Here is a 23,527-nt window from a genome sequence, read left to right as displayed (position 1 = left end):
GGGAGGGAGGGAGGGAGATTCAGATAAATATAAAGAGAGACTAAGAGACATACACAAGAGCGAGAGAGAAAGTAAGTTAGGGGGGGGGGGGGGGGGGGGGGGGGAATAAAGATAATCAGAGAGAGGGAGAGAGAAAGAGAGAGAGAAAATCTGAAAGAGAGAGAATCAGAGAAATAGCGAGAGATTTACAAGAGAGATTCAAACTCACAATCGTAACTATAAAAGCGATGACTCAGAGAAGGGCAGGCGGTAGCCAGTGTGGCAGCTGCCGGCGTGGTCTGGGCTCTCCCTCTCTCTCTACCTCCTTCCCTCTCCCTCTCTCCCCCCCTCCATCTCTCTCTCTCTCCCTCCCTCTCTTCCCCTCTCTCTCTCCCTCCCTCTCTTCCCCTCTCTCTCTCTCTCTCTCTCTCTCTCTCTCTCTCTCTCTCTCTCTCTCTCTCTCTCTCTCTCTCCCTCTCTTCCCCTCTCTCTCTCCCTCCCTCTCTTCCCCTCTCTCTCTCTCTCTCTCTCTCTCTCTCTCTCTCTCTCTCTCTCTCTCTCTCTCTCTCTCTCTCTCTCTCTCTCTCTCTCTCTCTCTCTCTCTCTCTCTCTCTCTCTCTCTCTCTCTCTCTCTCTCTCTCTCTCTCTCTCTCTCTCTCTCTCTCAGCACAAACCTTAAACAACAGCCAGGCGCGCAGGTTTCAAGGAATACTTCAGCCCTGTTCATCAAGCGCTTGAATTGACTCATCGAGAGGCCTGGTCGTGGCCAGGCCACCTCAGAGCGTCGGGGGGGATTAGGGGGGGGGGTTTAGTGGTGGGCGTGTCACGAAGGAGGGCTGGGGGCCTGAGGAGAAGGAGTCCAGGGTCACACCGGCTTACCTCCTTCAACCTCGGCCTGCCGTCTCCCTCTCCTCCGATGGTGGAGGAGAGGGAGGGTGGAGTGGTATCCCCAGGGAGGTGGTGGTGGAGGACACATGTAGACACCGACGGGTCGTCACTCGCTGCGTGCGCCATGAACCACATGCGGACGACACGCATCTCGCACACATTCGGCGGCGTGTCCGCACACACACGACACAGATTGCAAGTTGGTGCGTTCGTGTGTGTGTGTGTGTCTAGGTCTGTGTGGAAGTCGAACCGGGAATGCAGAGGATGGAAGGGAGACGCTGCAGAACGGTGGGGGCAGGCGAGAGAGCAGGACAGAGGGGAGATTCATCCACTTAAAGAGTGTCTGGCTGTGTGTCTGACAGCCCTAGTGTCTGTGCTCCAGTCTATAAGTGTCCACACACTAACCAGTAGCTCTCTCTCTCCTGCCGCCATGACACTTATAGTCACAGTGTGGCCAAAGCGGGGGCTGCTCGAGGGGGGGGGGGGGGGGGGGGGGGTTACTCTTTTCATTCTGTTCCTTTTTACTCAGCTTTCGTTGCCAGCCAAGGCTTCGGGGCACCAGGCTGGTTCCTGGCCCCGACCACGATGTGTGTACTTACCACACACTACACACCATGTGTGAGGTGTGTACTATGCGGTGTGTAGAGGTTTAATCTAAGCTGGTGTAAAAAGGGGACAGGGGCCTGTTTGTAGTTCCTTCCCCTTGCTTGTCCGGCCCCAAACCTATTCAAACACTCGGCCATTCAGGACGGATAGTTGGACCAACGGACCAACTCTTCTTCAAGAGATTCTGGCCCGATCAGTGTTTTAATACTGGGGGTGGGCGGCAGGGAGGGAGGGAGGGAAGAAGGGAGGTAGTAAAGTGTGATGTGAAATTAATAGAACAGAATTTTGAGCATGTACCTCACAAATGCGAATAATGTCAAATGACCGCCTACATTGCACCTGCTCTTACTGCCTCTAATCTTCTCTCTCCTCACAGTTCGTCTGACTCAGATGTGATTTTGTTTAGCCTCAGGTGAGGGATTTGAATCAATGCCCTTTTCGTTGAGCCATCTTTATGCGGCCAAAATCTGAACACCCTGTGAGTTGGTGTCGTTCTTTGTACTTCCCTAGAATGAGGCAATATGTTTTTTTGTGATGGTCTTTGTAGTTTCCTAAAAAACACAACGCTTTTGTTGGTGATGGTCTTTGTAGTTTCCTAAAACGAGGCAACGTGTTTGCTAATTTACAGGGTTCGTGTTAGAAGGTAGCTCAATGTAGCTCATGCAACCGGTCTGGAGCTCAACACAGGAGGTGAAGCAAGATAAATCATTTCTAGCCTCTGTCTGACACTGTGAGAAATGTGACCTCACGTTCACAGAGCAGAGAGCTCTTGCTTTTTATCTGCGCACAATGAGAAATTCAGAGAGAACCTCAGAGAGAATTTTTGATCCATAAAGTATAATTATTTCTTTGAGGGATAAAAGTGTGTTTGCTTAGAAACCAACCATTGCCACACTGAAAATCATCCAACCGCCTCTCAAAACAAGTGTTGTTGAAAAGAATAAGAAACATATTCACAACGTTCCTATTTACCAATGGTGGCAGTGCGGCAATCATAAAACAACAACAAATAGACATCCAAACAAAGCTGTCTGTTAGAACCTGTCCCCCCTGCTGTCTCTGGGGGCTTATCCTCCCCAGCAGAGGAAGAGGAAGAGGAGGGGAGAAAACCAAACAATGGCCCTGACCTTGTCGGTCTCCATGGATACGGGGCCTTGCTATAAAGTATTCCCCGCTGTGCACGGCTGATAGGCCTGCCCATTTCCACGGCATGCTTAACAGGGCCAGCACCAAGACGCACACGTTCTACACACCTACACACACGTACATGCGCAAGCTTGCGCACACACAACAACACACACACACACACACACACATGCAGATACAGATACAAACACACGGCGGCTGAACTGAATACAAAATATACAAAAACATTTATATATATATATTTTTTTTATATATATATATATATATATATATATATATATATATATATATATATATATATATAAATGTTTTTTCTATATTTTATTTCGTTAATTCAATCTTTTTTATTGATGAACAGCATTCAACCAAGAATGCCTCAGTATCATGTATTCTGTATCGTGTGTTTAAATAAAGGCATAAATGTCTGTTACACCGCACCAGAACTAATAGCACACGAAAATAATCCACTTCCAAATGAGCTGAATTACCTCAAGACATCAAGGGGTCAGCCTATAACGATCCTGGTCCTCAGTGCTATTAGCGCGGACACAGTGGCGCAGCGCTGGCAGCTAAGTGAAATCAGCAGCGGGCTCCAAAAGGCTCCTATCCAACAACGGAGCCGAACGACCGTCTCTTTATCTCGCCCCTGTGTAAACGCAGCCTGGCATGAGCGGCTGTAAAGGGGCGACCAGCCACTCACCTGGCCGGCTCCGTGAACTTCCAGCATGGGGTCTGTGACACACAGCTGGCTTTGTGTTCATTTGTTTATTTAATTGAGCAAAATGTGGTTAACAATGTCATCTTTTTGTGTTCTTTCTCTGTCATTACGGTGTCTGGACTGCAAACTGTGTGTTTTGCACATATATGTATATGAAGATGAATAAGTACAAAAATGAAATCATAACAATATAGTATAAGATGTGATAATACGACAGGATGCTTTGTTTAAACATATTTGACCCCTGTTTGTGTCCTTCAATGCCACCACTATTCCATCGGGTTTGTTCTCATTTCAAACTGAGAAACAACGACTGTACCACATTTATACGGCTTTATAAATACTACAAACGTGGGCCTTTATTATAAACAAGGTGAAATTGCTGTGACACGATTGTGACACAAACAAGGGGTACTGTACATTGTTTCTCAGTATCTTAACAGCATGTCATCGGAAAAGGTCACAGAAAGTACAGAGGTCTCCCAGAGTGTTTTTTGGTCCAGCGACAACAACAAAAGAAGTTGTCCTGAGGCTAACCTGCTATCAGCCAGAGCTAGGCTACACTTGTCGAGCTGGTCCGGTCTGTTAATTACCAGATCATCACGGCGCTGCAGTACATTGATGTTGGCACACACTGGCCACAACAACAAGGGACAAAAGGGCTCTGTTCATTAACACACTGAAAGGTAAAAAAAAAAATGACATGGTACAAAATCGGTACCATGTAAATACTGTAAACCCTTTTAGCAACCTCTCATCTCCCCTGCAAAACACAGAACCCTAGGTCGACAAAAAGGTCCTCACGGATTCCGGGAAACCGTGCGGACCATGATGCAACTGAGCGTGTGCGTAACCATAGGGAGTCGGTCTGAGACAACTCTCGAGACAACAGTGGCAGGTGGCCAACCACCGCATGCTTAATCTCAACCATATCCCCCGGCTCATCTCAGCTCGGCTTAGACAGACTCGTGGTCCACCTCTTGCTGGCGGAAGAACCAGTAGAACCACCATAGCCAACAGCACCATCAGCGGCATGCTAAGCCGCCAGGCGCTTACCTGGGCCAGATGGCGACGTTGTGCTGCCTGTTGCACAAACAAGGCCGTGGAGGCTGGGTTTTCCCGTCAGTAAGCAGTTCTGTGTATTTGCTCAGGAGCACTGGCTAAGATTAGAAGGAGGTAACATTCGGCAGCAGGATGTGCTTTGTTAGCGCATGTGTGTGTTTTTCACATTAGTATTGGTTCGTACCGGGAGGTGTGTGTGTGTAGGTGGTAACCAGGCTCAACCGCCAAGTAATACTGCTTTATATGGTCAATATAATGCATGGCAAATGTACATGTTGGAAACATGTTCTCTTTCATTGACGTTTGTTTTATATATTATATAAATAATATGAATATAGTATATGCAATTATATAAAAAATATTTCCTCTAGCTATAGGATATAATTTAGGTGCTGCTAGCAATCCTTTTCATTATTTGTTCATCAATATCTAATTGTTTGGGACGGAATTTGTTAATTACGTAGGTTTTGATTTAATCAATTTGGGGGTTGATTGGGTAAACTACTATTAATTGTGGTTTTCCATAGAATACAGCTCAGATAGAATAAGTCCTATGAAAATGCTTTGGTTACCATGACGCCAAAGCATGTGCTAGGGATGCGCTTCCTGGTTAATAGGAGGTAATTAGAGCGCTTGCTTCTGGGAAATCAGCAGCAGACAGTACAGATCTTAATCCACCTATTCCTATTAATTCCATGGATTATCAGCCTTTTTAGGGAACAGCCTCTTTTAGTTTAGGCTTTAAAAAGACACGTTCAGCACAGACGACGTGGCTGTTTCCATTTATATCTGGCATAGTACTAGTGAACTACTGAACTTTATTCCCTTGTCCAGGTTTTGCTATGGAAACAATTTTAGTACTACTATATATCTATCTAGTATCTATACATAGATGTATAATAATACATTGACTATTTAATGTGTTACTAATTCCTACATTTAAATACATAAATACACTGGATTTTCCATTGAGCACTATTCATATCTATATATCGACATATAGTTATAGATAGCAAGAGAGTTTTATATATAGATATATATAGCTAGATATATTTATACTGTTGTAGCCATGTTGACTTCACGCAAAAACACACACACACACACACACACACACACACACACACACACACACACACACACACACACACACACACACACACACACACACACACACACACACACACACACACACACACACACACACACACACACACACACACTAGAAGCAGGAATGCATATTAGCAACTTCCAAGCCTCAAATATAGTTTATTTGCACCATCATCCTTCCACTCTCACCAGTGGGGTTCTTAATTGGGCTCCAGGTGGGACACAATGGCTAATTGGCATCCTCCCAGCTCATGCATGCAGAATCTATCAGTCACGTGGCTACTACAACACATGGGGCATGGTCTGGGGTAAACGGCTAGCAGTATAGCTAAAGTCTATGTGTGAAATCACAAGAATTAACTCAGGTCCCACAAATGTACATGTTGAGCGACAAGCAAATACATTTTGGTGGATCTAGAATTCTCACTACAAATATTCCAACACGCAGAGCTGTGGCGCACTTAATAACAGCCAATTGCTCTTGAGTGACTGTGGAATGAAAAACCTTTCACGTTGTCTCACTCTCACTCAGAGGAATGGCACAAAGTCAAAACACAATGTCAAACGACTTATTTGGTTCCCCTGCCACCTTGGGTGAAGGAGCCAGCCAATGAGAAGGCGATCCAGCTCCTCTCCACCACGGTGCCTGTGACCCATCCACCTCAAATTCAGGTGACAAGTCTTTACAAAAACAGAGCGGTCACTCTGCCTTTCTGTCTTCCCCATGCCTCTCCCTCATTTTGACGACGAAGATCGGAAAACACCCGACAGCTCCACTGCTTTCGAGACCCGCCCGGCGGTACTGACTGCACAGTGGGCCCTGCACACATGCATTATAGATGGGGGGCTGGACCCTTTCACCAGGTATACAGCAGCAGTGGTAGAACCAAGACAACGTACCGTACAAATGATCTCTCTCTCTCTCTCTCTCTCTCTCTCTCTCTCTCTCTCTCTCTCTCTCTCTCTCTCTCTCTCTCTCTCTCTCTCTCTCTCTCTCTCTCTCTCTCTCTCTCTCTCTCTCTCTCTCTCTCTCTCTCTCTCTCTCTCTCTCTCTCTCTCTCTCTCTCTCTCTCTCTCTCTCTCTCTCTCTCTCTCTCTCTCTCTCTCTCTCTCTCTCTCTACAACAACAACTACAACACTTTTTAGGTCAGAAATGTACCCCTGCAACTTATAACACAAACACAGATGTGGGGAAACATTGGGGAAACATTGCACACATTGGGGGTTAGGGGGGGGGGGGTGGAGTCCGAGAGGAACTGACCTGTTCATCCAATCGGTGGGCCACCACAGTGGCACCGTCCTCGTGCTCAGCTTCGCTCAAGGGCCGGATCCTCAGAGCAACCTTGGGGCCACAGAGCGTTGCATCAGAGCTCAGTCAACCCCACATGTCAACACACATGGCAGGTCCCTCCTGCCATTCGCAGTCTAATGGTTTTGTGTGGATATCATTTAAGGAACCCTCACGAAGGAGGTAACACAAAAGGAAAAAAAGGTTCATAAACATAACAATTTTACTTCGGAATGAACTGGTCTATATCTTGAATATAAGATACTTCATATTGAATGAATGGATTGATATGGAAGGAAATGATGTAATTAAAATAGCACTTCCATCTCCATCAAAGCATGAAATCATTATTTTCTAGGATAATGGACTTGGCAATCTGTGTCACGATGCCTGGGAGATTCAGTGTAAGGGGCTATGTTTATGCTAAAGTTGCACGCGAGGGAAATAGATTCAGTCTATCAAGGTTTTTTTTTGATCTCATTAAACCTATTTTAACCTGAATGCCGTCATCACCTGCCCAGGGGACACAAGAGGGAAATGACACAACAGACATTTTCCAACAATCAGCATTGCTGCCTCAACATCAAGAAGTTGCTGTTGATTCATGAATAATTGCTGATAGACGATAGGAAATGAAAACCGTCAAGCGTAGCAAAGCATGGGAATACATCAACATATCACAATACATTAACCTCAAATCGACATTAGCTTGATCCCCTATATCAGTAACCAATAGTTACGCTTAATATTGCTTAGTCTATCGTCTAGAATTGTATATTCCTTCAGGAATATTTAACTAGAATATGCAAACATTGGAAAAACTAGATCATAACCACAATGTTAACCCAATTACAATCAGTGGTTAATGTAACCTCAAACAGAACAAAAAAGGCCAGTCACATCATCCAACAATTCATAAACTTATGAACAGATGAAATGTGAACTGCAGAAGTAGGTGCGGTATTAGTTACAACAATAGTCCAAACAGCAGCCAATTGAACAAAACGTTCAGTTCAAGTGGAGGGTGAGAAAAGAATGAGTGAGAGCCATTGTGTGGTGCATTGCATAGGCCTTGATGCAAAGTTGAGGCAACTGACATGGCAACACTGTGAATTATTCAGATATGGGCCACAGTATATACTGTGCAGACCAGCATGGTCATTTATAATCTATATGTTTGCCTGCACTATGATAGATAAACAAAATATAAACAATTATACAAATAAAGGAAATACAATAAAAAGCAGAAGCGGTTTTAAGGTGAAAAAACAAACGGGACTTACATACATATACCTAAGTAAGTAAGTAAGTAAGTAAGTAAGTAAGTAAGTAAGTAAGTAACAATCGAAAGTATTGCTCAACTCACGGTTAATTGGTGGTCCTTTGTCTCCCCTGTGTCCTTCATCTTGGAGTCCAGGGAGAGGGTCCTCGACCCGGGTTTAGATACAGCAGGGGGGCGGTCAATGGTGGACGACGGGACCCTCATAGTCCCGCATCCTGCTGACTGATGACACCTGCAGGGTCCGCTGCAGAACAATACACCTGTTGCTCACCCTCTCCAAGGCTTCTAGTGGTGAACTTGTAAGGCTGTCCTCCTGTCGATATAACACGAGCACGATAATAAACGCGGCTATTAAAAGTCTTGAACACTGCCTTCTTCCAGTAGAGCGAGTTGCAGAACGGTAAGAAAAAAACAGCACGTAGAGAAGCTGGCTGGCGGATAACGCTTGAAATAACCTTCTCTCCTTATCCTAAACTATTTGAATTGCTCGATGGGACTAATCATCGAAACAACACATCTAGAGGCAGACAGAGTGAATAGCAGGCACGACGGTTCAACAGTTCACCTGCTCTACCCGTTATCCCGGCTAGTCCATTCTGTGTTTGGCAGCCAATCGACTGGTGTAATTCGTGTGCGTGTTGTCCCTGGAGATCCGCGGTGTACAACAGCGGCGAAGGCTCTCCGGTGAAGAAATCACTAGAGCAGCTCCAATGCTCTTCTCTCGACGCTCTTACGCCCTCTGCTGGAGACACCTTTGAATAGTGTCGCGCCAACACACTCGATTATAGATTTTTTTTTAATTTTTATTGATTGTTTTAAATAAAAAAATATATTTATACTGATATTACCTCTACATTGCAGTTACATGCAATATACATTATATCCACCAATTATTCTAGGCCTACCTATGTGACCAATATGTTCAAAGACAAAAAGTTCAAAGCACTATCACACTTGCATTTTATATTTTATTGAGAATTTCCCAGGTGTGATGCACACACTTTTAATACTTTACATAAACAAAGCTGAATGAACATTCCTTAAATGGGACATTGTGGACGAAGAATATGGTTCGGATTCTGGACACATTGGGTATCTTTAGGATTCCTCCATGATTAGTTTCTCTTCACAGACATCTTTCTCCTGAAATGAAAAGAAGCGAAGCATAAATAAGACTTAAATAGGTGGGACCAACAGCTGTGGCACCCTCCCCATAAATCCAATTGTAATAGTGAAGTTTAGGGCTTGCTATTTCTATGAGATGCCTCAAAGTATTGGGCTGCAGGAGAGGCCAGAGCCTTTATCTCCCGGAGGCAGGCCCGAGCGTTTTGGCTTGGGACAAAAAAACTCAGGCGTGCCTTTGTTCTGACTGATAACAGCGACGTCATCACTGGTGACATCACCACTGGTGACGTCCACCCAGCCAGGGACGCGGGACAGCGGGGCAGTGATGGCGTCTGCGGGGTCGGTATCTGCCGCACTAAGGCCCCTGGCTGTTATCGATTGGTTTATTTTTGTCACAAAGGAATAAGGAGTCACAGTGGGTGACGGACGGACTGCACACTTCATTCCAGGATCACCTTTGACGCATATCGTGGCTCATTCTGTTGCCAGGAGCGGGGGGGGAGGGGGGGACAGTAATAGGAATTGAAAAGATATTTGTATTTATATGATGAGTTGTATATTAACCATCTATATTTAACGTGGCGTGTAGCATGGATATTTGCTGCAGTCATATTAATGTATGGACAGGTAGTTAACGTGCACATCCTGGACATTGAGGGAGAGCTTTCGTGAGACGTAATGGACCGTGACGTGTCTCATGCGGACCCTCCAAACCCCCCCTCCCCCCCCCGAGACCCTCAGAGAACCTCACCCTTTGCTTCTCCTCCTCCTTTTCCTTCTTCCTGAGCTCGGCGTCGATCACCTCGAAGAACTCGGCCTCGGCGCGGGCGATCATCTCCTCGGGCGTCTCCTCGCCGTCCCCCTCCCGGGCGGCGGCGGCGCCGGCGTCCTCATCCTTGCTCTGCTCCGAGCGGCTGCGCTCCTTCAGACGCAACTCCCTCTGTCGCGCCTCCAGGATCTTCTCCCGCTTGGTCTCCCGCTCAAACATCTGGGAGAAAGGGCGAAGGCCATTGGTCCCCCCCCAACCAAGACCTCTCCCCCTGTCCTGGGACTCGCACTGCAGGATCTGCTCTTCTTGTTAAATACTTTAAGAATTGAGGTGGCCTTTGGGCCCATGTCTTGTTAATAAGGCTGGTTGCACTGAGGTTTCAGCTTTGTATGTCTCTGTGAGTTGGGTACAGCTTCGAAAGTTAGATTTGTCCTTAAATCAACCCCAAAAAATTGTTTTGTCCTTAAAACAGCAAATAAATAAAAGGCAACATTTTGTTCGTCACCTAATATTATTATAGCCTGAGGCTTTTGCTTATCACAAAAAGACCATATCCAAATTCACTCTAGGTCAGTGAAGATAAAAGCCTCCACAAAATGAATCCAACTGACTTTTTTTTGCAAAAGGCGTAATAGTAGGAAAAACACAGGTGTCAATCAACCTGCTAATGATGGCTCTGCTACTTTAAGGAACCAGCGCACGGGTCAGTAGACACTAGTTGAATCCACTGCCCGTCCCCTGGACCATTAAGGCCTAATCCCATTTCTACCCCTTACCCCTTCAAAACAAGGGGGAGGGGTAAGGGGAAGGGGGAGGGGGAAGGGGTAGAAATGGGATTGGGAAAGAGCAGCCTCATCATTAGTGCTGTGAGAGACGCCTGTGGTTCTCCACTACTGTGAAAAGGCTACATGGATGATGACCACACAACAAAGTCAGAACACCAGAGGCGGTGATCAGAGGAGTCTTACGGCAGCCACCAGGCTCTTCTCGTTCCTCTGCAGGGTGCACAGGCCGGGGGAGATCTCCAGCAGCGTGGTGTTGCCCAGCTGGGAGCCGCAGGACAGGAAGCGGCCGTTCTCCTGCATGCGGAGGCTGTAGAGAGCCTCGTCACACACCTGACCCGGGCACCAGCACAAGACATTGGAAGTGATGGGTTAGAGTATTCCAAAAAAAAAAGGTTATTTTTCAGCCAGTCCCCCCCCTTCAGGGCAACGAGACACACCTGACCTTCCGAGCCCCATGTTATACATGAGGTCTGATTGCAGAGGTTCTCAGTTCAACACCTTTGGGGGTCTCCTGACAACATTCTCAGTTGTGTAGGTGTGTGTATATATATATATATATATGTATATATACATATATATATATATATATATACCAGTTTTCAACCTGTATTACGCATACCAGTGGTAAAATGCAAGGGTACTACAGGTGGTACTACAGGTAAATCTTGATAAAGCAGATATAAATGTATTTATTTATATACTATAAATAAATGTAGTGTTATGGCTTGTTCTCATTTTAAAATAGTGCTGCTTTATGCATTCCATCATATGTTTTCCATTGTAGTGGTGCTGGCTCTTTCTTTCCGCTGTTTCCCACTGGCAGTTATAATTGAGTCTAATTATATCTGGCATGCATGCTCAGCCACTGCATGTGTTTTTACATTTTGCTACTGTTTGCATTTGAGGTGGTGCACCGAAGGTCTGATGACAATTTAGTGGTACACCTAAAGTCAAAGGTTGGCGACCACTGATACAAACTGTTGACTGCAGGCTTTGAGGCTGTTTAGGGCCATATTCCTTTTGATTGATTACATTTTAGGGCATTTGCCAGACCCTTTTATCCAAAGCATCTGACTACCAATAATACACACATTCACGGCGGTGTCAACCAGGCAAGGCAATAGCCAGCTCGTCAGGAGGGGTTAGGAGGTGTCTTGCTCAGGGATACCTCGACACTCAGCTAAGAGGAGCCCAGGATAGAACTAGCAACCGTACGGTCTACTATGCTGTATCCTTTGGAAGCTTTTGTAGCCGACAGTGTGTTGTGTGTTGGTGATGGTGGAGAGGATGGGTGGGCGCTCACTTTGAGGCTGAGTGTGGGGTCGTTCTGCTTGAACAGGATGTCCCACAGGTCCAGCGTCCCGTCCATCTTGACGCTGGCGAACACGGATGGTCTAACGGGGCTCCAGCAGGCGTCCGACAGGTAGGACATCTGGTACCTGCAAAAAAAACAACCGAGACTATTAGAAACCCACAACCGGGCCACCAATTCCCTGTGTGTGTGTGTGTGTGTGTGTGTGTGTGTGTGTGTGTGTGTGTGTGTGTGTGTGTGTGTGTGTGTGTGTGTGAGTGTGTGTTTGTGTGTGTGTGTGTTTGTGTTTGTGTGTGTGTGCGTGTGTGTGTACTGCTGGATAGTGTCACATGGACAATCATTTGAGAGCCAGCATTAGATGGAGTGCCATTATATTAGATGAAACATAGATCGAGATAAACCTTGAGTCAGTATATTTAGAAAAAGAAGGGAAATGTAGTCAGCTGACACTGGTTGACAAGACAATGTCACACCTTTTTTTATATTATGCATCTCAACAAAAGTATATTAGGTCATATATTTGACTGTTTCAGCGTATCCTCGGCATATAAACGAGACACACATCTTGCTAAATTGGCCGCCTACTTTGTGGACATGATGGAGGCGTCCTTGATGTCCTCGGACCAGATGCGTGCCGTCCAGTCCCCCACGGTGAGGAAGTTCTTGGGGAAGAAGGGGTTCCTCTGCAGGGCGTAGATGGGCCCCTGGTGGCCGCTGTAGGTACTGACAATCTTCTCGGCGGGGGTCTTTGCCTTGCGGTTGCAAGAGACCACCATCCCCTGTTCCGTTCCTACCATGAACTTGGTAGGCTGGGGAAATCAAAGAAACAGATATATTGAACAATTAAGAACGGAATTGATTGATCCCAGATGCGATTAATGCAATTTGGCACACATTAAATATATGGGAAGTTTGAACATTTGGCCATCTTTGAAAATGTTGCAGAAGTTAACATTTCCACAATACTACGTCTCAACCCTTTCATACTTGGATTGTGGTTAGAGGGGCTCACCATGGTGGACTCAAACTCCAGGGAGATGGCCCCCAGGGCGTTATCCAGGTTGCCCTCCTTGTTGAGGTCCAGGATCAGCTTCTCGGTGGGCTCGCTTATCTTACGGGTGTCCCACCAGAGCACCTTGAGAGCAGGATACAGAGAGGACACCAGGAGCTCAGATACCTGAAACCTATTTACAGCCACCGGAAGCCTGCTCGGCGCAAGGAATAGTTTGCTTTTCAGAAGAAAAACACAAGGTCAACGATGCTCGGCTCGCTCTACTGGGATTCAGCCTCAAATCCGAGTTGTGTGTTTTCCCCTCGTCTCTGTGCTACGTTGGCCTTGCGTAATTTCCACTGTAAACTCTTGACCTTCCCCTCCGCATTGTAACATAACGCGGTCCACTGACCAGCGGAGGGCCAGTGAGAGTGCAGCCTGACCTTTTGCAACGTATCGGACTTCGCTGGCCAAATGAAGGACTTAAGGGGCCTTTTTTGTGCCACACCGTGTCCCCATTGTGTCCTCCTCCCTCCGTTTGAGGAAGGGATTAGGTGACGGCGGGACCTTTTGTAGAGGCGGCGGTGAGAGCTTGGCTTACCTGGCCGTCGGTTGAGGCGGAGAACACGTCGGTTCCTGTCTTCGACGGCAGCCAGATGATCTTGTACACGGGGTCTCGGTGGCTGTGTTCTATCTTGGAAGTGTCCACAGGCTGGCTGCCCTTGCGAGTGTCCCAGTAGGCTGCGGAAGAGTCCAACACACACATACACATGTGCAAACACACACAAACACATACACACACAGACACACGCGTACACAGACACATACTTTGAGAAAGGAGAATGTTTTTTATGAAGATATATTCACCTTGAAGTTATACACGCTACAGCGACAACACTTTTGTCCTGCTGGGAGTACACCATTCATTTATATGATAAATACCGAAGGTCATGCTTTCAAAGCCCATAAAAGACACCTTTTGTCAGTGAAGGAAATAAGCACTTATCGATGGATTGCCATATAAGAGAAATAGTAGCAACCGTTTTCCCGTCAAAATTATTCTCTCACTGAATCCGAGACAGCATGTAGTTCCAGCACAGCACACAATGATACACATGTGGGTCTCACCGATCTGTCCATTGTAGCAACCCCCCGCCAGGATGTGAGAGTCTGTGGGGATGTACTCCAGACACACCAGCGGGGCCACGGGTTTGATGCATATCTCCGGCTTGTTTGGGTTCTCTGAAAAAATAAAAATAAAAATAAAAAATTAAAAGGGTTTCTGAATTGCTGTCGTCGCAACGGATCAAATTGGAAGGAGAAACAGCCCACTCTTGAGTCTTAGTCATATTAACTTTAAGGATTATTACTATTTATAATTTTAAAGAAGCATCCAAACCGACTTCAAGCAAATTCACAGACATGCCATTAGGAATGCCTTCAGTTTGGTTGAAGGGGAATTGAACCTTTTGGCTTGGAGTGTCGGAACTGAAACCCATGATTACGACAAAGTCTTAATAGAAGGAAAGTGTCTTTGAGCAGAAGGGAAACGCCCCCCTCCAGTACCAACCATGACCTGTCGGAGCACCTACCAATGTCCCAGATGTAAGAGTCAAAGCTCATGTCTTTGGTGGCCTTCTGGAAGTCCAGGCAGGAGTAAGCCACGGCCAGCTTCCTGCAGCCGCCCGGTTGCCATGACATACTGGTTACCGTGCGCTTTACTTTGTTAGGGTCCCTCAAAGACAGAAGAACAGAAGTTTAAAGAGACTTTGTACTCATATCTCATATACTCATATATATTTACATATCACTGCGTTAAATGTTGATGTGATGAAATAATTTCCCTTTAATGTGAATGATATTACTATATGTAATTATTGGCAATAAACTAACAAACACAAATGTTTTGCGGCTGGAGCCAGAGTGGTTGGTGGATGTGTGGGTGTTGGGTGGTGGTTGGTGGCTGGTGGGGGCACCTAAAGATGTTGATGGTCTTGGCTGAGGGACACTCCTGCATGTCCTCCACTAAGTCCTGGTCCTCAAAGTACTCCTCATAGATGTCAATGGCGTTGTTCTGTTTGATGCAGTGCTCCATGACCTGCAGTGAGAGTACAGAAGAAAGAAACTGAAGCTCTATCGACAGCATGAATCACTCTCTATTTCCTACACACCGACATGCTTCTACAGACAAAAACATCCACCCACACAACGACTAGCAAGCACATGCACACACATGTTACCATATGCATGTGCATGTTCATACACACACATGTAACCATATGCATGTGCATGTTCATACATACACACACTGACACACTCACACACACACGTTTTTGCCCATTACACAAACACAATTGAAAGCCTTAGGACTGACAGACACGCTATAAAGAATGCATAGCTATGACTGCAGGCTTATCATTGATCGTGCGTCAAAGCATGAATGTTGGGTCCATTTCACTCTATAAAGCTACTTAGTTACTTAATTTAGTTCTACTCATTTTTCTTGAGGAATGCCTCCAAATGTTGTTGACCAGTGGTAGTTTCAAAGCCTTATAATCCGGTCAGTAATTGCATGCAGGTTTGCAAACTGTATTTTTTCTAAATAAATAAAGCAAAAGGACTCAAACAAACACAGGCAGTGGAAGCGATTCCCAGCACGTACACTGCCCAGCTGGAGAACGGTGTTGCAGTAGTGCTCATCTTTCTCCACTTTCTTCCTGAAGCGAATGGTCTGCTCCATCTCGTGAGGATAGATGTCTTTGGGCCAGCCCCCCTCAACATGGTTTATCCCGCAGGACACAGACTCATAGCGGTCCGTGTTCACCTGGAAAGGTCACAGTAGGATAGAGTAGATTGGAATAACAGCATGTTGCAGGGACGTTTTGAATAGTGCCTAGCCTAGACTATTATCTCATAATGGATGTCCACGTATGGTCTGTCAATCTCAAACATGAATAATAACTTTTTCAGTTCAATGCTATAGACATAGAAATACGTTCTTAGAAATAGGATTAATTTTGTTTTTATTTATATTGTTATGTAATCAGACTGTTGTCTGCTCATTTTTACCATATTTCAATTCATTAATTAAATGAAAGAGCTGTAGGACTACACTTGTCTACCTCATGCTCTGACATGTCTTGGGAGCACTGCAGTGGGACATCACAGGGGTCTCGTTCCAGGAAGGGCTCCCCCAGGGAAGGGTCAGGACAGATGTCCACGCGGAGCTCGGCGGGCCGGTCAGAGAAGTTACAAGGCCGACCGAAGTCGCTGCGCTTCTTGGTGTAGACATGGACTATCTCCATGTTGTCATCTGATTGCAATGAAAGTGTGTGTGTGTGTGTGTGTGTGTGTGTGTGTGTGTGTGTGTGTGTGTGGGGGGGGGTATTAATGAAAGTCGTTAATTCTTTAAAAAAATAAATAGCAATTTAATGGTTACGTCTGCATCTTGAACCAGTGTTGCCAGATTGGGAGGGTAATCTAGCCCAATCTGGCAACAGAGTCTTGAACAGCAAATTAATGCGTCCCTGTTGTTGGGAACTCTCAGCTGGATTGTCGTCTGCTTGTGGGGTTACAAATAGCAGTAGGAGCACCCTGTCGCTATCACCGGCGGTTGTTATGCATCATAAATATAAACTGTGAGTGTTAAACTGACCTGAGTGTCCCCGGGGAAACGGGTGACAGCTAAACGTGAAGTCTGCGTTACGCCTTGTAAACTTTCCGACGCGAACAGTGTTTCGGTGGAAGAGTTTCCCGTATCCTAGCAACACCTTGAGAGCACGCCCCTAGTGCTTCACCTGACGTAAGAAACGAGATGAGGGTGAGCCATGGGGTGAGCCCATGGAGCGGGGGGGGTTGTAGTTTGTTTTTTAACGGAGGGGTTTAGTTATAGTAGCCAGGTCTACATCTCTCTGTAATAATGATAAAAATAAGAAAAGAAAAACGGTGCAGTGCAAGCCTCGTGAGTAAAACTAAACGTGAATCCCGAAATTAGGATGGTCTTACGAGGATAGACTATGGCAAGCAAAGTAAAACATTATTATTATTATTATTATTATTATTATTATTTACCATTAGGTAGTTATTAGCATGAGAAAGATGATGAATATGGGATATCTAGGAAAAAAACACATCTACTAAAAAGTTGTTTTATTCAGTTCACAATTATCTATGGACCTCGCACATAAAGTTAAGCACCATGCTGGCACCATGGCGGTAGGCGACAGTGAAACATGCAATGGGGGAAAAATAACACCTAATCAACTGTATCAAAAAATAAAATAATTACAAAATTCACATGTAAGCTGTTTAAGATCAATTTGAGAACAACAAAGGCAAACAATGTGATAATATTGCTGAACATTTTTTAGTTGAGACTGAGGACAATACAATTAGTTGGGTTAAGTTTCTAAATCTTGGTCATCCTATATCATAGTCTGATTAACACAACTTCTAAAGTCATGTTAAACATTTGGCATTATTTAGTATTAGTTGTACTTTATGTACGAGATTGTATCATATATTACATCATACAGGGGGTTCTCAAAAATGCAATGTGTACCAAAACTAGGCCAAAGAATAGAACACAACTCTATATTATTACTAAGAGTGACACTGGGACAAACACAGATAATTAAAATAAAATTATGTTCATACAACAAAAGGCAAAAGTCCTAGTTGTACTGTCAATGTTATTTACAGAGTGTGAGATAGCAAAAAGAAATACATTTGTCTTTGTGTGTGTGTGTGTGTGTGTGTGTGTGTGTGTGTGTGTGTGTGTGTGTGTGTGTGTGTGTGTGTGTGTGCGCGGGCGGGCGTATGTGTGTGCACATCTGTAATACATTTATAACAACTGACAGGATAGCTACACCTTAGGATATATCTTCAACATGCTTACAGTTTGTTTTTGTGCCTTCACAAAAGAAAACCCAGGTCAATCACAACGCACAGGAAATACGCACATGTTGCTGCCACGCACGTTTATCTGTTAAACCTCCCACTTCTGTCGTTCTGCAATATTTGCTTCGTATCTAATCCGCCTAAAATATAATCTAACAAAGGGTTCTCTATGATTCGTTTCGGAAAACAATGAAAATAAATCTCGTTTGGCAAATTTTATGGCAGAGAACCAAACATCTTTTCACTGCTGAATCGGCCCTGGGTCAAAAGGCCAGCTTAATAATAACAGGAATCATAGAAATAATAGGCAAAAAAAAACACGCTCTCTCTCCATCCCCATCTCATTTCATGGACACCGTTTAGAATCAGTAGTATTTCAAGAAATCACCCTTCCGGTCAAAGACCTTTTCATCCTCATCCGTCATCCGTCCCTTTCCAGCTTGCAGGTTATTTAGTGGAAACAGTAAGCAGCCTTTGACCTTTGACCTCACCCCAGACCTTCTTCGCACACCCTTTCCTATATTGTTGGTCCGAGCAGCAAGCCACTGGGCGACAATCAAGGGCGAAGTCGACAGCATATCAGCGTTTCTGTTGCTTTTATCTCGTGGTAAAAAGTGTTTGGGTCTGAGAAGGGAGTCGCGGGTCCGAAGAATCCGACCAACGCAGGCGACGCAAACAATCATGTCGAGTTCAAGTGGTGCTCTTCGTGGACGTCAAAAAAAACTTTTGTTCCAAAAACGTGAGATGGCTGTTCCTCCAATCACGTCGCCGGCTTGACCCGAGGGGGACACAACGTTGTCTGCTTTGGGGGGGTCCCATGCTGAGGAGTCTCTGTGTTGGGGAGGGGGCACGAAGCAGGCAGGCAGGAGGAGGCACTGGGAAAGTGGTGGAGGAGGAGGAGCAGGAGGAGGAGGAGGAGGACGCACAGTCTATGCCCGGAAGTCATTCCCAAAGTGTCTACTCTGTTCCTCGGTCATGGAGAGATAGGTAGCCCTCATGCTGGGGGAGTACTACGGAGGAGGAGGCAGGAGACAAAGACAGGTTAATACAAACGCCATACGTTGGTTTCTTGTGCTGTAATCATACAAGATGCTTCCAGGTGCCAGTTTAACCTTCACCTGGCACCGGTTTAGGCTAGGCCTGCTTATACGCTTAATTAAAGGTAAATAAAAACAATTTGTTCAACATAAGGTAAGAAAACTGTTGAAACTCTGTGTGTCAAGAAATCGCGTCATTCACAGTGAATGGAAACACATATCTGGGGGGGGTGACTTGTAACATTGCCCAGGGACATTTAGAATTCTATAGCACCACTCACTAAGCCCAGAGGCTCAGCTCCTGGCCGGTACAAGCTATAGAATTAAAATGAGGAGTTGTGACTTCATGCACAGGTTGTTGGTATCTGGGAGCACCACTACCACGTTTTCACCAAAAGGGGGCGACATAGTGTCCCACATGAGCATGGTGTACTTTTGGAACCTCACTATCACCACTTTACCACGAGGGGGCGCCCCGGTCTCGTTGAAGTACCGGTAGACCTTGTGGAATGAGGTGGGTGTGGGGGGAACTGTGACGTTGTGCAACAAAACCATGCCGAAGAAGGGAGATGAATGGGAGCATCCGGACAGAGATCAATGTGAACCAAAGGATGCGTCAGAGGAAGAGTAAGGGATTTTCTCTTTGTAGAAGGAAGTGAAAGGCGGGTAAAGTGGACTTACTCGGTTTCTATATTGCTGAGAGTATGCCTCCAAAAGTGGATTTAAAAAAGAGAGCAAAATATTGAAAAGAAAGATACAAACAAACAAAGATGTGACACACACACAAAGAAAACATACATAAAAGAAGCTGTTAGCTAAAAAAAAATTGTATGCCATGGTTAGTTGTAATAAAGGAGGAAAAGGATGAGACATTACTTGCATAGTTTTGGCACGCATTGGCTCAGTTCAACAAGAGGATTGGTTGACACTAATCTACATATGAGGTCATATGTAGATTACTATTCCTAGTAACCGCAAAGAAGAATAAGTTCAAATTTGTAATGTGTCGGAGATTCATGCAGAGCCCTACAGGTAGACATGAGAGTCTAACTTAATAATCGATAATAATAATAATCGATTCAGAATGCCGACTTACAAAACACGAAGAAAGGAAAATCCAAATCTCGCAACATGCCAGCGAGTCAGTCGCCTCCTAGGTCGAGGCGGATGTTAAATATTTAATCAAAATACAAAATAATTGCTGAAAAGATGGGAGAAGTGTCACAGCGAGAAGGGTGGATTCTTCCTAGCAGAGAACCCCAAACAAGACTCAGGCGAGCCTAAAAGACCTCCGGCGACGCCCGTACGCCTTCCCTCGGGATTCTGGGTTCCCCAAAGAGACGTGCGATGATGTTTGGTGGTGAATTATTAAGCGGTGTCTGTCTCTTTAATGATCTCCGTAAGTCGAACTCCTTTCAGGAACGAGGCGAGGAGAGAATCTGTGCAGCGGTGCATCTTACACTACCAACAAAAGATCGAGTGGAATGCCCTTGGAAATGTTTAAGACTACTGAGCATCAAAGTATGTGAACCATTCAAATTGTAACAAAAGAAAACTTTCATATAAAAGTATAAAGTATATAAAGTGTTATATAACGTAGAAGTACATTATATAATTAATTCTTTCTCTGAATTCCTAAACATGTATCATAAAATATAGATAACATTTCTTGTCAACTGAACGGAAGATAAGCTCAGAGGTACAGGAGGAAGTGACATCACAAGAAGGACTTTGCCTCCGGGACCCAACGCACCGAGGGGGGCGGTGAGCCTCGACCAATCAGAGGCACGTTCTCGTAGCGCGGGTTCCCCCCAAACAGAGCTACCTGGTTCCTACAGGGGGGGGGGGGGGGGGGGTAGAGGAGAGGAGAGAGGTCAGATAAGTAGTGCTAGTGAGTCCCACTCTCTAACACACACCTGCCTTATGAAGCCACAACGAGCATGTTGAATAAAACAAAACCATTGGATAGTTCTGAGGTAGATAGTCAAATTGAAGCTTCAATAGATTGCATTGGAATTCATTAGATGCTACAATATGTCAGATAATAATTATGACTTGTGCATGTAGCTCCTTCTACTTCTTCACACACAGACACCCGCACGTAAACACCTACACACATACGCACAACCTACACAGAGACAGACATACACAAACACACTTATAGAGACACACACACCTGCACACAAACACCTACAAACCTGCATACACACACACACACACACACACACACACACACACACACACACACACACACACACACACACACACACACACACACACACACACACACAAACACATACACACACACACATGAACCCGCCCACACACACACACACACACACACACACACACACACACACACACACACACACACACACACACACACACACACACACACACACACACACACACACACACACACATGAACCCCCACACACACACCCACACACACACACACCTCCCTCCTTCATTTCTGTTGTGCATCAACATAATATCCCCGAAATCCCAATCCCCCCCCTACACCCTACTCACATGTAGTCGGGGGCGACAGGGGCGTTGGAGAGGGCGGTGGGCAGGGCGGGGGGGTGCAGGCTGCTCTGGCTGCCCATGCTGCTGCTGTAGCTGCAGAAGCTGTGCATGTTGGGGTGGGCGGGGTTGGGGGCGTGGCCGGCCCGGCGGGCCCGTGGGTTGAAGGGGTCCTCGTCGTCCATGTCGTCGTAGTCCCGCTCCCTGCGGTGGGTTTAAAAGTGCTTTTCAGAATTGTTGTGTCTTAAGAAGTTTGTGGGTGTTTGTTTGTGTCCGCTTGTGTGTTTTTTTCTCTCTCTGTGTGTTTGGAAATGTTTGCGTGTATGCAGAGTGTGTGTTTGTGAGGGTTTTTGTATGTGTGTGCATCGCAGTGCGTGTGTGTACGTGTGTCTCTGCATATGTGTGCGTGTGTGTGTGTGGGATCATGGATAATTGACCACTTGTCTCCAGCCTGTGGTGAACCAGGAGCATTTATCCCCCGGCTCAAACCCCTCAGATCCCTGACCCTGGGAACTCAGAATGGATATAAATAAGAACACCCATGCTGGAGAGATTTGCTGCCGGTTTCATCCAAACACAGGGAAAATCCCTCCTATCGCGTCTCTGAACTCTACGACGGAGAACAAAGAAGGCTTATAGAAGCCGTGTGAAGTGTGTCCACGTTACACAGCGGTCGGGGTGTGTTTGTGTGTTGGCTGACGATATATCTGTAGGCAGGGAGAGTGTGTGGGAGCTCAGGTGGGCCGAGGCCATGGATAGTGGGGCGGAGGCAGACGGACCTGGCGGCGATCTGTCTCCAGGCCCGCGGAATGGCACACAGCATGATGCAGAAGGAGCAGGCGGCCATCATGGAGAAGAGAGACAGGTACAGGAGGCCCTCCACGCCGTCGTAGCACACGCCCACCAGCGCATCCAGGTAGTCCTGGTGGGGGGGGGGGGGGGGGGGGGGGGTGTCAAGGTCAGAGGTCGCACGCGTACATATGCACACACACACACATGTATTTATACACACAAACACGGATGCAGATACACACACGCGTCGATACATTCACACACACAAACAAACATGGACAAAGACAAACACACTCACACACTGAGCCATTCTTCTACCCTCTTTGGATTGCTTTCCTGAGACCTCCTAGCCCCCCTCACATCCTATCCGGCTCTCCCCTCAGCACCTCCCCCCTCCACTAGATCCCGTGTTGGCGTGGTTCACGGCCCGCCTCAGTGCCGGCCGTCCGGCTGGCCCACTGCCTCGGCTGGTGAGGAGCGGAGCGGGGCGTGGCCTCACCTTGTTGAGCCCCCTGCAGTCCAGCAGGGCGGTCAGCTGGTGCAGGCTAGCCTCCGAGGAGTTGAGCAGGTTCTGGATGCCCTGGAGGTCGCCCTGGGCCAGGACACAACATGCCCGGTTACGGTAGGGGGTCAGGGTGTCAGGGTCACAGGTCGACGTGTATGTTCGAGTGTAAGCAATACACATTCTTTTTTTCGTAATTGTGAGAGAGTGTGCATGTGAACGTTTGCATGAATGTGTGCGTCGGCACATTTGTGTGCGTGCGTTACTGTATGTGCGTGAGTGTGTGTGTGTGTGTGCATGTGTGTGTGTGTGTGTTTTTGTATGTGTGTTTGCATGTATGTACGTGTGTTAGTACCTCTGCAGAGGGGAAGAGGGGAACAGCAAACTGCAGCAGGCCCTGGATCTGGATCTGCATGGTGGTCAGAGATCTCTGAAACACCGTCAGAGACTAACCAACATAAACAATTCATCGTTAGAACATGTTCATATTGCCGAGCGCAACAGGCATGCGCACACACACAGCATGGGGACGTTTGTTTTATTTATTGACCGAAATTAAAAAGGGCTGACCTTATAAAGACACTTTTTAATGTGGCACTAAATAAAACATGACCAGACGAGCGTATGAAAGGGCTATAGCTTTTTAATGAGCTTTTAAATAACTTCAGGCTTGTTTTTTCTAGTAGTATGTGACAGCTCCCTGTCTGCACACA

The 23,527-nt window shown here is 46.1% G+C and overlaps 3 protein-coding genes across 3 annotated transcripts in view; all 3 read right to left on the bottom strand.

Annotated features, from left to right (window-relative positions):
- The window catches only part of kif19 (kinesin family member 19), a 31,446-nt gene extending 22,730 nt beyond the window's left edge, over positions 1 to 8,716 (bottom strand). Inside the window, exons 1-2 of the mRNA XM_056577709.1 lie at positions 8,161 to 8,716; positions 6,768 to 6,848 (exon numbers count right to left, since the gene is read on the bottom strand). Coding sequence (XP_056433684.1) covers positions 6,768 to 6,848; positions 8,161 to 8,280 — 201 coding nt within the window. The 5' untranslated portion in view covers positions 8,281 to 8,716. The remainder of the gene's footprint in view (positions 1 to 6,767; positions 6,849 to 8,160) is intronic.
- Positions 8,717 to 9,031: 315 nt separating this feature from the next.
- Positions 9,032 to 16,957, bottom strand: dnai2b (dynein, axonemal, intermediate chain 2b). The gene is made up of 13 exons (XM_056577298.1): positions 16,714 to 16,957; positions 16,181 to 16,371; positions 15,721 to 15,882; positions 15,035 to 15,156; positions 14,651 to 14,793; positions 14,187 to 14,300; positions 13,660 to 13,799; positions 13,080 to 13,202; positions 12,653 to 12,876; positions 12,059 to 12,194; positions 10,939 to 11,085; positions 9,953 to 10,189; positions 9,032 to 9,219 (listed from the first exon to the last, which is right to left on the bottom strand). Exons 2-13 carry the CDS (start codon positions 16,361 to 16,363, stop codon positions 9,175 to 9,177), a joined length of 1,776 nt encoding a protein of 591 aa, XP_056433273.1. The 5' UTR covers positions 16,364 to 16,371; positions 16,714 to 16,957; the 3' UTR covers positions 9,032 to 9,174.
- Positions 16,958 to 17,215: 258 nt separating this feature from the next.
- On the bottom strand, positions 17,216 to 23,320 carry LOC130371440 (protein tweety homolog 2-like). The gene is made up of 6 exons (XM_056577214.1): positions 23,170 to 23,320; positions 22,812 to 22,904; positions 22,300 to 22,442; positions 21,527 to 21,724; positions 20,748 to 20,826; positions 17,216 to 18,967 (listed from the first exon to the last, which is right to left on the bottom strand). Exons 1-6 carry the CDS (start codon positions 23,227 to 23,229, stop codon positions 18,887 to 18,889), a joined length of 654 nt encoding a protein of 217 aa, XP_056433189.1. The 5' UTR covers positions 23,230 to 23,320; the 3' UTR covers positions 17,216 to 18,886.
- Between the last annotated feature and the right edge of the window lie 207 nt (positions 23,321 to 23,527).

Source organism: Gadus chalcogrammus, chromosome 18, assembly GCF_026213295.1.
Source record: "Gadus chalcogrammus isolate NIFS_2021 chromosome 18, NIFS_Gcha_1.0, whole genome shotgun sequence".
NCBI lineage: Eukaryota > Metazoa > Chordata > Actinopteri > Gadiformes > Gadidae > Gadus > Gadus chalcogrammus.
The sequence above is the reverse complement of the archived record's forward strand: the minus strand, read 5'-3'. Positions and strand labels throughout refer to the sequence as shown.

What these genes read in the sequence shown, in the direction of transcription:
- LOC130371440 (XM_056577214.1), bottom strand. Translation starts at nt 23,229, where the DNA reads ATGCAGATCCAGATCCAGGGCCTGCTGCAGTTTGCTGTTCCCCTCTTC. An exon ending in TGGAGACAGATCGCCGCCAG is followed by an intron (nt 21,725 to 22,299) that starts GTCCGTCTGCCT and finishes AACCCACCGCAG; the next exon opens with GGAGCGGGACTACGACGACA. An exon ending in GAGGCTCACCGCCCCCCTCG is followed by an intron (nt 18,968 to 20,747) that starts GTGCGTTGGGTC and finishes CCTCCTCCGTAG; the next exon opens with TACTCCCCCAGCATGAGGGC.
- dnai2b (XM_056577298.1), bottom strand. Translation starts at nt 16,363, where the DNA reads ATGGAGATAGTCCATGTCTACACCAAGAAGCGCAGCGACTTCGGTCGG. An exon ending in TTGCTACAATGGACAGATCG is followed by an intron (nt 13,800 to 14,186) that starts GTGAGACCCACA and finishes ACTCTTCCGCAG; the next exon opens with CCTACTGGGACACTCGCAAG. An exon ending in ACCCCACACTCAGCCTCAAA is followed by an intron (nt 11,086 to 12,058) that starts GTGAGCGCCCAC and finishes TGCCCGGGTCAG; the next exon opens with GTGTGTGACGAGGCTCTCTA.